General features: G+C 35.1%; 2 protein-coding genes across 3 annotated transcripts; one reads left to right on the plus strand and one right to left on the minus strand.

Moving 5' to 3' along the window:
- Window positions 1–4098, plus strand: LOC141643203 (uncharacterized). Its single transcript, XM_074452249.1, has 7 exons — window positions 1–210; window positions 300–421; window positions 593–645; window positions 1075–1138; window positions 1232–1274; window positions 1387–1434; window positions 3572–4098. The coding sequence occupies exons 1-7, from the start codon at window positions 133–135 to the stop codon at window positions 3725–3727; spliced, it is 564 nt and encodes a 187-aa protein (XP_074308350.1). The 5' UTR covers window positions 1–132; the 3' UTR covers window positions 3728–4098.
- Window positions 4099–4431: 333 nt separating this feature from the next.
- On the minus strand, window positions 4432–8588 carry LOC141643202 (uncharacterized). 2 transcript variants are annotated; one of them, XM_074452248.1, is made up of 7 exons: window positions 8293–8588; window positions 6476–6857; window positions 6050–6246; window positions 5407–5554; window positions 4974–5127; window positions 4855–4891; window positions 4625–4739 (listed from the first exon to the last, which is right to left on the minus strand). In XM_074452248.1, the coding sequence occupies exons 1-6, from the start codon at window positions 8349–8351 to the stop codon at window positions 4869–4871; spliced, it is 963 nt and encodes a 320-aa protein (XP_074308349.1). In that variant the 5' UTR covers window positions 8352–8588; the 3' UTR covers window positions 4625–4739; window positions 4855–4868. The 2 variants fall into 2 exon arrangements, with proteins under 2 accessions (XP_074308348.1, XP_074308349.1); XM_074452247.1 differs by having other exon boundaries at window positions 4432–4891.
- Between the last annotated feature and the right edge of the window lie 5641 nt (window positions 8589–14229).

Below are 14229 nucleotides of genomic sequence, written 5' to 3' on the forward strand. Positions count from 1 at the left end.
AGTTTATACTTTACACGGAGTTTCAATCAATTAACTAACGTGAAACCTAATTTAGCCGCCAATCGTAGTACCCCCAAAATCTTCATTCAACACTCGATTTTCTGATCTGAATTACAAAAACCACACCAAAAGATGAGTAGACAAGGTCCCCCAAAACACCAGAATAAATTCGCATGGAAACCCAATGCTGGTATCAAAATCAATGAAACGGTATTACTACTAATTCTTTTTTTTTTTTTGTGAAACATATTTTAATCAAGGTATAATCGATTAATTTAATATTTATGTGGAATGAACAGGAACCAGGAGGGAGATTCAGGCCGTTAGCAGAGATAGGAGGAGTTTGTCAACGTTGTAAGGATCAAATTGAATGGAAACGTAAATACGGCAAATATAAAGCTCTTACTGAACCCTCCAAATGGTACTCTCTCCGTCTCACTTATTATATTGTCGGATTGATGAATTAACGCGTTTATGTCTAATTAAGGATATTTAATTAGGATGAAATTTTGATACTGTTGATTAACTTGTGGCACTATTCTTTGGTTTGATTTGTGATTTGTGATTTGTGATTTGTGATTGTTTTGTTTAGTCAGAAGTGTACAAAGCGTGCTGTTCGCCAAGCTTACCATAGCCTATGCACTGGTTAGTCTTTACCTCTTTTCTTTTTATTTCTGCATTAGCTGCTTGTATGATGCTCTTCTTTCTGTTATGAAGTAGCAGTCATTTGATGCAACTTTCGACACGATTTTTATTTTGGGTAATTTAGAAACAGCCTATTGTATTGTTGAGTGTTCTTTTTGTTGTATTTTTCATATGTCTGATCAAACATATTCCGAAATGTTGTTCAAGTCCTTGAAGAGTTTTAAGGGTATATGTACAAGTTCATGATTTAGTTCGGATGATGGATTTTTTTTCCAATTCTTGACTCAATTTTCATCTTGTGTCATTCAGAAACAGTCTTTTTGTGTTGGTAGAACAAGGGTAAGACTGCGTAGATCCTACCCCCGCCCCTCGATTTTCAGGAGCCATTATGGCACTGGGTACTGATGTTGATGTTGTTGTTCGTTACAGGCTGTGCTAAGGAACAGGGTGTTTGCCCAAAATGTTGCTGTAGTGGAAATAAGCTTGTTGGAAGGTTTCTTCCTCCATCCTCTTACCTTGATTATCTTTTATTTGATTGCTTACATTTGTGCCATGTGTACTGAGAATGCCTTTGTAAATTTGTCAGGGATCCAGAAGAAGTAGAAGCTGAGAAGAAGGTGCTTGAGGAGGTACAAATTATCCTCTGATTATTTTCTCTGGCTCCATATATTTCTGATAAAAGCTGCTGTAACTTTTTTTTGTTAACACTTAAGAATTTTGGATATATATGTCGCAATGCAGGCTTTAAAAAATTGTCGTGAGAGGGACAGGAGGCGTCTACTTCGTGCTGTAAGTCACTAAATTTCCCTTTATTTAGTAGAAGTCTCATTTTGAATCAATTTCCCTGCAGTGCATATGATAACTTGTTATCTTATCAATTCTTGTCTTTGTCCAGATTTGTCTACTACTAGATGATAGACAGTTATTATGGGCTGAATATCAAAGAAACTAAAGTTGTTAATCAGCTGATGTTATCTTGTTCATATTTTCTAACGTCCTCTTTTCCCTTACGCCATTATTTGTTGAGTTATTTGATACCTGGTACCTTTTTACTTTTGTAGCTTTCACATTTTACTCATCGCAATACATTTTTTTTTACCATTATGCCCCTCTCATTTGCCCACTAATTTGTTCTCTCTTGGTCCCCAACTCCTCTCATTCTCCCTCACACACATAGCTGCCATCAACCACAACCGTCAACCACCACCGTGCGTCAAAATATTCAAAAATGAAAACACATAGTACTATGTAAACATGTTGTTCGTACTACTTGGAAAAAAAATAATAAAAAAAGAAACCCATAACAATTAACCACCCATTTACCACCACTATTGACCACCCTCCCACTCCCTCTCCCCTTCCTGCCGTTGGCCCACCGTCAATGGTAGCTTGTCCTCCCCTACCACCCTGGAGAACCGCGCCTCCCCTCCCCTCCCCTACTCATGTTCCTCTCCCTCTCCCTCTCGTCCCCCCTCCCCCTCCTTCGTCAGCGACCGGCAGCTATCACCTGTCGTTTTCCATTACCGCCACCCACCACCACCAACAATTGTTTTTATTTCAACACAAACCCTAAATAAAAAAATCTGATATAGTCATTAATTTAGTTAATAATTATGCAATTAAAGGAGTAAATATCTATTCTACACTCAACTTATCATCCTCAATCCAAATATTTTGTTTGATTTAGGAGGAGGTAGGGTTATCAATAGAGAGAATTATGTTTTGGAGTTTTTTTTGGTAAGGAGTATGCAAACTTAGTGGCGCACACCTAAGGCGCAACTTGGACGAGGCACTAGCCAAAACGCCTCGGTGCAATTTAGGTGCGCCTTTTAGACAAGGCTTAACTAACAAGGCTAACTACTAACTAGTACGCACTTTCCATATCTTTTAGACAAGGCTCATCGTTTCTTTTCCCCGTAATTCCTAACTTTACTCCTTGACATGTTAGCCAACTTGAAAACTCCTAAAAAAGCTACTGTTGCCCAAAATTTTACTTGGAAATTACGAATTTTTTATATAAAATAGGGCGCCTTCGCTTTGCGCCTCATCGCCTCGACCCCTTAGCGCCTTGTGCATTTTCAAACTAAGTATGCAGATGGAAAATAATAGACAAAAAGTACTATAATGAGTTTGTGTATTGCGAAAGTAAACTACATTTTATTAAAGCTCCTACCTTTTTTGAACATTTTATCCAAAAATAGTTTCGAAAACCTTTTTGACTAAAAAAACATTTTCCTGCTAATATCAAGCATGAATCATCTTTATTTTTGCTAGAACCACCTTTTTGTAGGGGAGGAAAACTATTCATGATTATTCACCGAAAACTGTTGGATTGATGGCAAATTTGACTTTTAGTAGGTTTGGAGGGATGTTATGAAAATGTATGGGAGTTTAAGAAAAACATTTCTAAGGTTGAAGTGTCTAAAGACTGAAGAAGTTCGGAGAATTAGATATCAGCTAACTCTTGATTTTTTTTACATGTTAGTCTTCTAATATAAAAAAAGGGTACTGATGCACACAATTTTGATTTTTATTTTTTAAATGAAAGTTTTTGTGCACACTTTGTGCCTCCCAACAATGAGGCACATGCCTTCTACTTACGGCTAGTTGCCACTTGCTCTCATCGTTTAAATAGTGCGCTTAGAGCCTTTTAAACTAATAAGGGATATGGTTTGGAGAACTGTAATCGGAAGAATGTATGGGGGTTTAATCTGAATCGTATAGCTTACGACTTTGCTTCACATGTTGTGCCTGCCTTTGTTTTATTGATGGCTGTGAAAGCATTATTTAAGAATGGGGAATTGTGATAATTACTGTATCATAGAACGAGCATTACTTGGGTTCTGCTTTCACCCTTTTTTCTAGGTTTTGGTTTAGCTAGAGTTTACCTTCGTTAAATGTTTCTTTCCTACCACCTCCCTAACAGATGAATAAGGAGAAGCCCAAAGGAAACCCAACAGAAACTTCGATCGTCCAAGAAGGCAAAGTGGAGGGATTATTTTCTGCTATATCTCTTGGTGAATATGCGGAAGCAAGTAGAGATAATGAAGATACCGGAGATGGTGATCTCAAGATTTTGTAATTAACCAAGCGTACTGTATACTGTATATGGTATAAGATCTTGGTCCAAATTTTGATCTCTACGTGATAGAGGTGGGCAACATGGCTCAAAATGTGGTGGTTATAACCTTCAAACGCTTGGTAACTCGGGTTGCAATGCAGTGTCGTGGCCTAGATCTACCATCCCGTGATAAATTATACGTAGTAGTTAACATTGGCTTTGTGTGCTGCGAGAATGTCCGACTTTGTACTAGTATTTGCTGTTGCAGAAAGTCTATAAAAGACAGATTACTTGTTTTGCATCTATCTTGTCGTGTTTTCAGTGTTCGTGAGATATTTTTCTCTGAAATTGTAAGCATTGTTCCTTTATCAATATAATTTACATGCTACTAATATGATGTTAATCCACATAGAACCATGTTAGCCTAGATCCCCACATTGCGCTTTCAGAATATTTATACTCCGTATTTTTGTATTACATTGCTCAATTTGTCACTAAAATTAGATCATACCATTAACCATTTTTCCAATAATTTCAAAAGCAGGTACAATAACGACTTAAATGTTGAAAACTTCTAGTAGTTTTATTTTTTGTATTTTTTTTTTCTGAACCAAGATGACTGTTCGAAATCTTGCGGATGTTGAAAGTTCTACGGTGTACACTGTACATACAGCACCATGCTCAATTTTTTTTTTTTCTGAACTAAATGCATTCTTTTGTCAATTCCTACAATCTGAGCTGAATTCCTTCTCATTTGCACTGATATTATTATACACAAATTCCTTTATAATCAAAGCTTACAAAATCATTTCTAGCAGCTTTTGGGGGAAATGTCCTTAGCCAAGAACCCTGGAATAATTTCTAGCTGACGAAAAGAATCTTGTGAGCCTTAAAAAATAGAAGTCCGAAAACTGGAAATCAGCCCTTCGAACTGGCTAAAACTTCAAAGCTGTTGAGTAAGTTGAAACTTCGATAATCTCTCAATGCTACTTTTGATGGTTTTGCAAACCACATCACGTGCAGCCTTCCTCTACTGCTGTGTTGTAGTTTCTTGGAATTTATGCTCAAATAATATACTTAAAATCGGAAAAAAAAAAAACATTCTGGACAGAGCTTTTGTATTAGTTGTATAAAAGGGGGAGACGCACCCGGGCAGGTAATTCTATTCCTTGACACACAATCGCTCTGCAAAACAGAAATAAGAGGGCATTGTCAGTAGAACAAAGTTGAATGTGGAAAAAAATGACGGTAAAAGATGGATGCTTACTCAGGTATTCATAACCAAGTATCATGGAGGTTCCCCAGGCTGACATACTGAAGAATCTCGGGCCCAGTCCTCTATACAAACCCTTCCAACCTTCTTCCGCCATCAACTTCTTGATGACTTGTCTTGTGTTCTCTCTTTTATCTTGTCCTGTTACCTTCGATGACAAGTAACATATGAAAGATCAGAAGACAAAGCCCAACCAAGTAGTTTCCCGAAAGACCGTCTCAAGTTAGTATAACATTAGACATGCCCATTTTACCCATAGCTACCGATATACCCTATAAAAAATGAATATTGAATAGCTACCCATTCTTAGGAAATATGAACCAGTCTCGTGATGATCTTATTTAAAAAACCGGCTTATAAAGAATTTGTCAAGTCCAACAAGAGGGCATAACAAAACAGTAAAGCGAAGCAGGAGTCCAAGACTAACCTGCACCTGTAAGCGGGTCTTAATGGTATCTAAAGGGGTTGTGATGCAAGATGCTGTGGCTCCAGCAACAACACCTCCAGCTGCTTGAATACCCACTATTTCCCCGAGACTTGGAGACTCCTGACAATCACTCCCATAGCCTAATAGACTGCATATAGATAATCCCAGTCTTAACACAAAATTACAGGAAAAGAAGACAGTTTTTTGTCAGTAAAATCAAGACTACATCCCGTTGGGGATGAGACACATTAACCTGTAAAAGTATACATGGAACCAGGAAAAACAACACATTATAGGGCCAAGAAAGTCTCTAATAAAGAATTCTTAATTCTTCACAATGTTGACACCGAAGCTGAGATTTAACTTTATTAGCAATCAACTATGCTTACTGACGGAAAAGTTTTATTATACTGAGAAACCTTCAAACGGGACTCAGCTTTCCACTATTTTTACCCTAATAGTCTCATGTGTCATGGGCACATGTCAATATCATGTCCCATATGAGAATTTAGGACCTTTATCAGGGCAGGTATGCACAACTCTATGAGCAATTGGGTGTAGTGCACATGAGTTAAAGAGCACAACTTCAATCAACAGGATTATTGACAGGCTAAGATTCAGATTAATACTCAGAAAATTCTACCTCAAAAACAAACGCTGACTCGATCCGTAGCTAGCCCACCAAACAGCACTGGAAGGGGAATAAGTCACCACTGATAGCCCAAACCCCCTATACAGTCCTCTTATCCCGTCTGACTTTACAACCTTGCGAACAACATCAACGCCACCACTGTAGGTTGCATATCCCGAATATCCTTGTACCATCAACTTTTGACTGACCTAAACATTATTCCATCCGAAAATAAATTGTTAGTGTGTGTGAATATGTAAAACAACCAGAGAGACACCTGTCTACACTCTACACGTGTCTGCCTAAAGTCTAAACGACAAAATTTCATGAATCTAACTTGGATTGCAAAATTTGGAAAGAGTATACGCGCATACGACCTAGTCAAATTAATACATGCGAGAAACAAAATTGAAAGCTAGATAAAAATCAACCACATACCACATCAACAGGAACAAAGACAGCCTGAGCACAAGTTGAGCCTATCATTCCTGCAATCCCATTTGCTATGGCAGCCTTTGATGGTTCAGAGATTTTAAGAGGTTCAACTACCTGGAAAGCAGCCACTTTTGTAGTCTCCAAAGCAGTAAGGAATATAATTCTGGCCGGAATTAAACCAGTAATGACAGTCCCAAATCCTCTGTACAAACCAGGTATTCCATCAGCTTTTAATATGCTTCTAGCAGCTGAAAATGCAGTTCTCTCAGCAACATCTTTTGTAGCAACCTGTAGCCTAGTCTTTAGGACAGAAACTGGATACAGTGCCACAGTAATACCTGTAAATAATCCTGCTCCAACAACATAGAATTTAGTCTTGTCAAGCCTGCAAGGAAGTTGGAAAACGCAAAGTTTAGGAAACTCATAGAAGGGGTCAGGATTCAGAGCGAAGACACTAATTCACACAGCACAATGCAAAAAATAGGCTTCAAACAGGACAATTTCAACGAACGCTAACATATTAATGGTGGTCATATGGAGTGGACTAACCAGAAAATATGGGGTGTGTCCCGCGTATCAGTGTATGGTCTTAGATAACATCAAAGTTAAATTACTCCGGCCAAGAACCTTTAATATGCGGTAACGAGGTTTAAATATCTAAATTGGTAAAATTTCAACATATTGATAGTTTTCTACACTATTGCAACAAGGACTGTGAGGTCTCTACACTCGACTCTTCTAAGAGCGCCTACATATTTGGTCATATGTAGACAGACAAAATTAGACAATGGTAATTGGTAAGAGATTTCACAATTTGTGTTAGAAAATGGAAATTTGCACTCTACAGAACAATGCGGTAATCAATGAAGACACGATATTACACTCAAATGATTATTCATCATGTTACACTAAACGACCACTAAATATGGCCCATGAATTTAACAGAAAAACTTGTACAGATAAATTAAAACCCCCTTTCTGTATTAGAAAATACACCCTTTTATAAGGACATCTATAATTCCTTGAATGCAAATGTCTCAATCAAATCGAGAAGAGAGACCAAAAATGTTGCAACAACTTCATAAATGAACCATTTATCTACCTGGCCATAGATTGATAAGTCGTTATTATGATATTATCTCACATCTATCATTATTCATCACATATCCGTCTAACTACTGATCATGTATTGCTAGTGGTTCTTCTCTCACGAACAACAAAAACATCCGTTGAGCCCTTAGGAAACAATTCGGTCTTAGATTACGCCTTCGTGAGAGTCTGTCATTTTGCTACAAACGGCGCAGGATTTCGTATGCGTGGTTTGCAAACTATTGCGTATAGTAGTATACCATGACTTCTTCTTACATTCGTCGGGACAAATAGAGGGAGTAGCCCCTCTAATACCATGTTAAATTCAACAACGGGCCTGGGCTGCACCCAAACGGAGGAGAAATAATCCACAACGTAGGCCCAAAATGGTTCCACTCTAAAACCAATTGGCAATAGAGGAAGTAGCCCCTTGCCTTATAAAGTGATAATTCTTCTCCTCTTTTATCAATGTGGGATAACCCTCCCATGTGGAACTTTGGGTTTCTTCACATAAATGGATAACAATGGTTCTATAAATGTCATCAATAAACTAACTAACTTACATACTGGGCGATTGAGCATTCAAAAAAATTCAATTGCACAATTAATTAAAATTCGAGTAATTACTGAAAGTATAAGAATCATATCAAACAGCTCTAATTTTCTGAGAAATTTCAACATAAAAATATTAATTAATGGCGAAAAAACAAAGATAACAAATTGGGAATTACTTGTCCCAATTAATCTCCGTCTGCCCAAATGCCGGAGTTTCAGCACCACCCGTCTCCATCGCCAAAATTATGATTCTGAGTTTAAGTAAAAATGTAGGGAAAAAGAATATGGAAGAAATTATGAGAATCAAGAAAATTATGAGGGATATTGGTGTTAATCAAAAAATGAAATTAGGGTTTGAACCAAATTTTAGCTCCTTAATTTTAAATTAGTGCGGTTGTTGTGAGTACTAGTATTATTTTTCCGGGGAAGGGGTGATTTATTCCGGGAAGTGTTGATTGACTTCCATAACTTTGTTCAATGAAATTAAATCCCTTTGTTAAAATCTCACGAGAAATTCAATTTATCATATTAAAAGTAAAAATGATCATATTTTTATGAAAAATAAAAAATAAAAGTTTAAAAAATTAATTAAAAAAATTAAAATATATATTAGATAAAAAAATTAAAATATTTTACGAAAACAAACAATTTTTTTTAAATACTTATGTAATTCGGTACGATTTAAAAAAAAAAACAAACAATTAATAGTTTTATGTGAATTATTTTGAAATGCTGAAAATTTTGAATATTTTTTTACCTTTTTATTATATTTTTTATATTTTTTTATCATGAAATCTTTTATTTTGACTTCTAATTTTAAGACAACTATCTAAGAAAATATTTTGCAATTGAATTTTTTTTTACAAAAATTGTACATTAAAAAAATTAAAATTGTATAAAAATAATAAATTGTTTGTTTTCGTAAAATATTTTAATTTTTTTTAGCTAATATATTTTAATTTTTTGTATTAATTTAAACTTTTATTTTGTATTTTTCATAAAAACATAACCATTTTTACTTTTATGATATGATAAATTGAATTTCTCACGAGATTTTAACAAAGGGGTTTAATTTCACTTATTAATGTAAGTTACGAGGCCTAATCACTCCAATTGAAAGTTATTGGCGAAAGTAGTAAATTAGCCCCTTAACTTAGTATAATCATGAGATTCAACCTCTTAAGTTTCAATTGGCGTGATTAGACACCTTAACTTTTGCAAAAAGCGAGATTAAGCCCTATATCAAAATCTCATGATAAATTCATTTTTTCATACTGTAAAAACCGAAATTAGTTATGTTTTATTTTAAAAAAAAAATCGAACTTTTTAAATGTAAATAAAATTATGTTTTTAAATTATGAAAAAATGAAACATTTTATTTTATATTTTTTGAGAAAAAAACATCTTTTTATTAAAACATTTTTTTTACCTATGAAATTAAAACTTTAGACAATTAAAACCAGGTACATATATGTTTTAAAGTACTCATTTTTTTTTCAAAATAAAATAAAATTATATACTGTATATTTTGTAAAGAATTGTTAACAATTTTAAAAAAAATATTTAGTTCTTTTATAAAATTTAAATATATTTTTCTATAAAATAATTTAAAATCTTCTCTAATTGATGTTAATTCAATTTCAATTATGATTTCATTTGTTAATTTTTTTTTAATTTTGATTGTATATTTTGTAAAAAGTATAATAATTTCACTTTTTATATATGATATAGGAGTATTTCATAAGATTTTGGGTAAGGGATTTAATTTCACCTTTTATATAACTTATGGGGCCTAATCACAACAATCAAAAATTAAGGGGTTTAATTTCACAATTAGATAAAGTAATGGGACTTAATTACCATATTCGCGCATGACTATTGTTATCATACTTTGGATTTGGCATGATTATATTGGTATTGTGGATTGGTTGTTTGTTTGTCTATGGTTCGCGAGGTGCGCCCTCGGCTGAGTGGAGTCACTTTCGGGAGTGACTTCACGCCCTTGATTCGCCCCTTGTGGTTCCCGTCACAAGAGGGATGTGCACATTAATGGACATGGGTTATTCGCTCTATGGTTTTGAGCGTGGCTTAGGTGGTACGACCGGGGTCCCCACTGGCGGAGTGGAATATTTGTTGCGATGGGTATTCAGGCAGAGCTACACACTTTAGTGTGTAGTCAGGTGATTGGTGATGAGATGGAGTTAGAGGAATGTGATTGTCTAATTGAATGTTGTTGTTGCTTATCTTGTTTATTCAGTAACTGACCCCGTTTAAATATTTTGAAAACTGTGGTGATCCATTCGGGGATGGTGAGAAGTTGATTAGCAAATATTTCTTTGGAGTACGCGCATGATCTAGCCGGGGAGTGGAGTTATCACTAGTCCGAGTCTTTAGTCTTCCGCTGTGTTGTTATGACAGTTTTATTTTAGTTGTATTTCAGTTTTGAGACAGTTTTACTTTATATGTCAGTTTTGGCTTGTAATGTACGCACATTAAACTTTTACACTTAAAGTACGTTTCTTGATGGTCTTCTTTGATTACTTTACCTCGGATAACCAAGCTGCATATGGTAGCATCTCTATGTGTTAGGGTGGTCTTGGTAAGGCACCTTGGTGTATGGGGGTGTTACATAAAACTCATAATTTTTTCACAGGTATCAAAACTAATTAATTAACTAGTAAGATAAAGCAAGTAATAAAGATGAATAAATTCAGATAATTAAAAGGTTATAAGTCAACAAACATCCACTATCAACAAACCAATTGATCATTGATTGTCTTTGAGATAATTACTCTCAAGCACTCCGTACTTTATTGTGGAAATACGGGTGTTTCTTTCTTCCTCTTAAGTTTAGTCAACTAAATCGAAACGTGATATTAGAGGACCATAATTATTGAATAATCTAAGCCACGCATCTGGATTTTAATCCAACAACCGCATTAACAATCAAAGGAAGCAGTAAAGATAACGGTCATTAAAACACGCGGTTAACGATTCGAATTATATGTTTAGTCTTTACTTAATCCTAATAACGATGAAATGCATACAAATTATTAGGGTAAGTTTGCTATTTTAGTCTAGATTAATTGAATCAATTGAAGTACTAGTATATACAGTCACGACTTTAGGAATTCGATAGAGGGGTGTAATACCCCATATATTTTACCTCGGTCAAAGTCTAGTAAACGGTAAATGGGAAAATATATGTTATGAAATTATATTATATTTCTACGAGTTATGTTATAAGACGGAATAATAATAGTAATGATAATGATAATAATACATAATACGTATACATGTATATATATATACTCTCGCCTTCCACCTACCATTATATATACTCCACCTCACCTTATCCACCCATCTTATCCTTTCACCTCATCATATTTCCACCACACAAAAGAGACAAAAGAGATATTTTGTGCCCATGTCTCAAGATCTCGAGGTAAGACCGTCTTATACTAACTTATATACTAATTAATTTACACCGTTTACCCGTCTTGACCCCAACTCACCTATGACCGTAGTTGACCATCTGTTTGACCACCGTTGAGTACCCTAAAACGGGTTTGATCGAGTAGATCTAAGGTTTGTGTTGCCCTTTTTATACCATCTTAAGACGGGTTTTTACCCTTATTTTCGTGGCTGATTTAGGGGCGTTTTGGGGGGTGGTTGTCGTGGGGGTTACCGTGGTGTCGTGGGTGGCTGAGAGGGTGGCGGTAGGTGGGATTAAAAGGGTTGTTTAAACAAACAAATCTCATGTTCATGTATACATCTCATAAATCATGTTAATATACGAATTAAAATTAAATAATTTCATTATTTAATCCAATTAATCATAAATTAACAAGAACAATATCGAAGATGCAAACTTTAATTATAAAACATACTAATTAAACATAAAAAGCATGTTATAATTTCAGATTTAAGACATGAACATAAAATTAAACATAGATCTAAACATACGAGAATACATCTAGTATAATTAACGATAATCATGTGAAAACAATTCATATAACAATACAAATCGTCTAATTCCTAACAGAAATTAATCCACACAATTAAGAGGCCATCCATCGGCATTCAACAACAATAATAATCCCGTTTTCCTTCATAATTATCAACAATAAAATAATTACCGTAATCAAACATGCTATAATGATAAATAATACGATAATTAATAAAGCAATAAAAGCAAAATTAAAAAGGAGAAAGAGAGAGTATTTGACACCCTCGGCTTACATGTATCTTTAATGCAAGATTCTTGGTACGTTTACGACGGTTTTCAAATCAATAATCGAAATCAAATTTGAACCACACAAACACGTTTTACGTGTTTGGCACACTTTGCGCAACGATTTTCAAACGATCATGACGGCTTCAATACTCAACGCGTTTTCAAAATGAAAGATGTTTTGGAATCCTTTAAGAGCAAAGTTTTCAAATTTGTCAAAAAACTAGACCTAAATTGCTTTTAAAACGATTAAGAACAACGATGAACAAGGGCTAACAGAAACTTCTTAAAATTGCGCAAGGTAAAGTATCCAGCAATTTAATGCTCAAAACGTTACCAAGGGCGTTTCTTTAAGGCAAGAATAAATCAAGGACACTACCTAGATTGTGTATGTAAAATTTAGTGAATTGTAATTGAGTTTTGAGGTGGTTTAGAAGGTGATTTTCGAGGGCTGCACACAGTGCTATGTTTTCTGGGTTTCGGGTTGTCTTGAGGTTGAAGATGAATATGGTTGCGACTTTATGGGTTCTTGAGGCTATGGTTGCATTAGGCTTCATTAGTCTATCATGGAGAAAGGCAATGAGAGCTTATATAGGCTTTGATTCTAGGGTTTGAGTCATTTAGAAAGTAGGAAAGTCATATAACTCAATTTAGGAAAGCGATCTTTCTCTCTATCTTTTCATACGATTTATCTATATTTCCGGCGCATTTTGATGTCCGTCCGGTGGAAAAAATGAGTAGATCCATGGAAGTATAGGAGATATGGGAGATAGGTTAATTAGTGGGAAAGGCAAGTAAAGGCAGTGGAAGAGTTTGGAGCTCAAGAAACGAGCTCCAAAAGCTCACGAAGATAGGGCACGAGCAAGGCTACGAGTTGGGTTTGTTGTGGCTCGTTTGAGCTTGGTTTGGGACGCGTTATGGACTATGGTTGAGACTTGATATTTGGGCTAGGTAAGGGTTTGGGTAAGGGCAAGGATTTGGGTCAAATAGGAGTTGAATTGGAAAATTTTGGGTGCGGGTTTGGTGCTGCGAAAACAGGGGTATGCGGGTGTGTACGGGCTGCATTGGATGCGGGCTTTGGTCGAGCTAAAGGACGAGTTTTGGCTGGGCTATGGTGGGGTTCGAAGGGTGGATCATGGGAGAATATAATGGGTTAATATTTGCCTCGAGACTCGTGCCAAAACTCGGCTCAAATCGCATCAAAAATCGTTTCTTAAAACGCTTCAAAAACGGGTTTAAAAATCGCTTTAAAAACTCAAAATTTCGAATTAAATAAAACGATAAATAAAAACCGTCACAAAATCACATTTGATCTTTTTAAACCAAAAAATTAAATATTAGCAAACTTGATTTTTAAACCAAAATCAATCAAAAGCTTTTAAAAACAATTTCTAACGATAAATCGTAAATAAAAACTCCCGACTCGAATTACATTTAAATCGAATGAAATAAATTACATTTATTCCATAAATCACTAAAACGTAAATAAATGAAATAAAAACTTTTATTTCATAAATTTTTAAAGCACAAATGTAAAGAAACAAATAACCATTTATTTCAAAATAATTCAAACTGTTAATTTAAATAAACAATTTTAATTAAAAAAAACCGTCGACGTAAACTTGCTTACATCCATGTGACGTATCCATATCACGAGCACGTCGTTTGACAGTACATGTGTCATATTCTCATCGGGTGGCTAACGGGTTCTCTATAAATTCCAATATCGATAGATACGGGTATTTACAGGAAGAATTTAGGTATTTTGGAAGCCTGAATGCTTCACTACAGTTTCTAGCATATGGCTCACAATTTATCCATGTGAGAGTTAACTCTTGCAGTGATGATATGATGTTTCTTTTGACTATTGTCTATGCTC

Source organism: Silene latifolia, chromosome 2 (genome assembly GCF_048544455.1).
Source record: "Silene latifolia isolate original U9 population chromosome 2, ASM4854445v1, whole genome shotgun sequence".
NCBI classification, from domain to species: domain Eukaryota; kingdom Viridiplantae; phylum Streptophyta; class Magnoliopsida; order Caryophyllales; family Caryophyllaceae; genus Silene; species Silene latifolia.

What these genes read in the sequence shown, in the direction of transcription:
- LOC141643202 (XM_074452247.1), bottom strand. Translation starts at nt 8,351, where the DNA reads ATGGAGACGGGTGGTGCTGAAACTCCGGCATTTGGGCAGACGGAGATT. An exon ending in TCTTTGTTCCTGTTGATGTG is followed by an intron (nt 6,247 to 6,475) that starts GTATGTGGTTGA and finishes AATAATGTTTAG; the next exon opens with GTCAGTCAAAAGTTGATGGT. An exon ending in AGTCAGCGTTTGTTTTTGAG is followed by an intron (nt 5,555 to 6,049) that starts GTAGAATTTTCT and finishes ATCTATATGCAG; the next exon opens with TCTATTAGGCTATGGGAGTG.
- LOC141643203 (XM_074452249.1), top strand. Translation starts at nt 133, where the DNA reads ATGAGTAGACAAGGTCCCCCAAAACACCAGAATAAATTCGCATGGAAA. An exon ending in GTATCAAAATCAATGAAACG is followed by an intron (nt 211 to 299) that starts GTATTACTACTA and finishes TGGAATGAACAG; the next exon opens with GAACCAGGAGGGAGATTCAG. An exon ending in GGAGGCGTCTACTTCGTGCT is followed by an intron (nt 1,435 to 3,571) that starts GTAAGTCACTAA and finishes CCTCCCTAACAG; the next exon opens with ATGAATAAGGAGAAGCCCAA.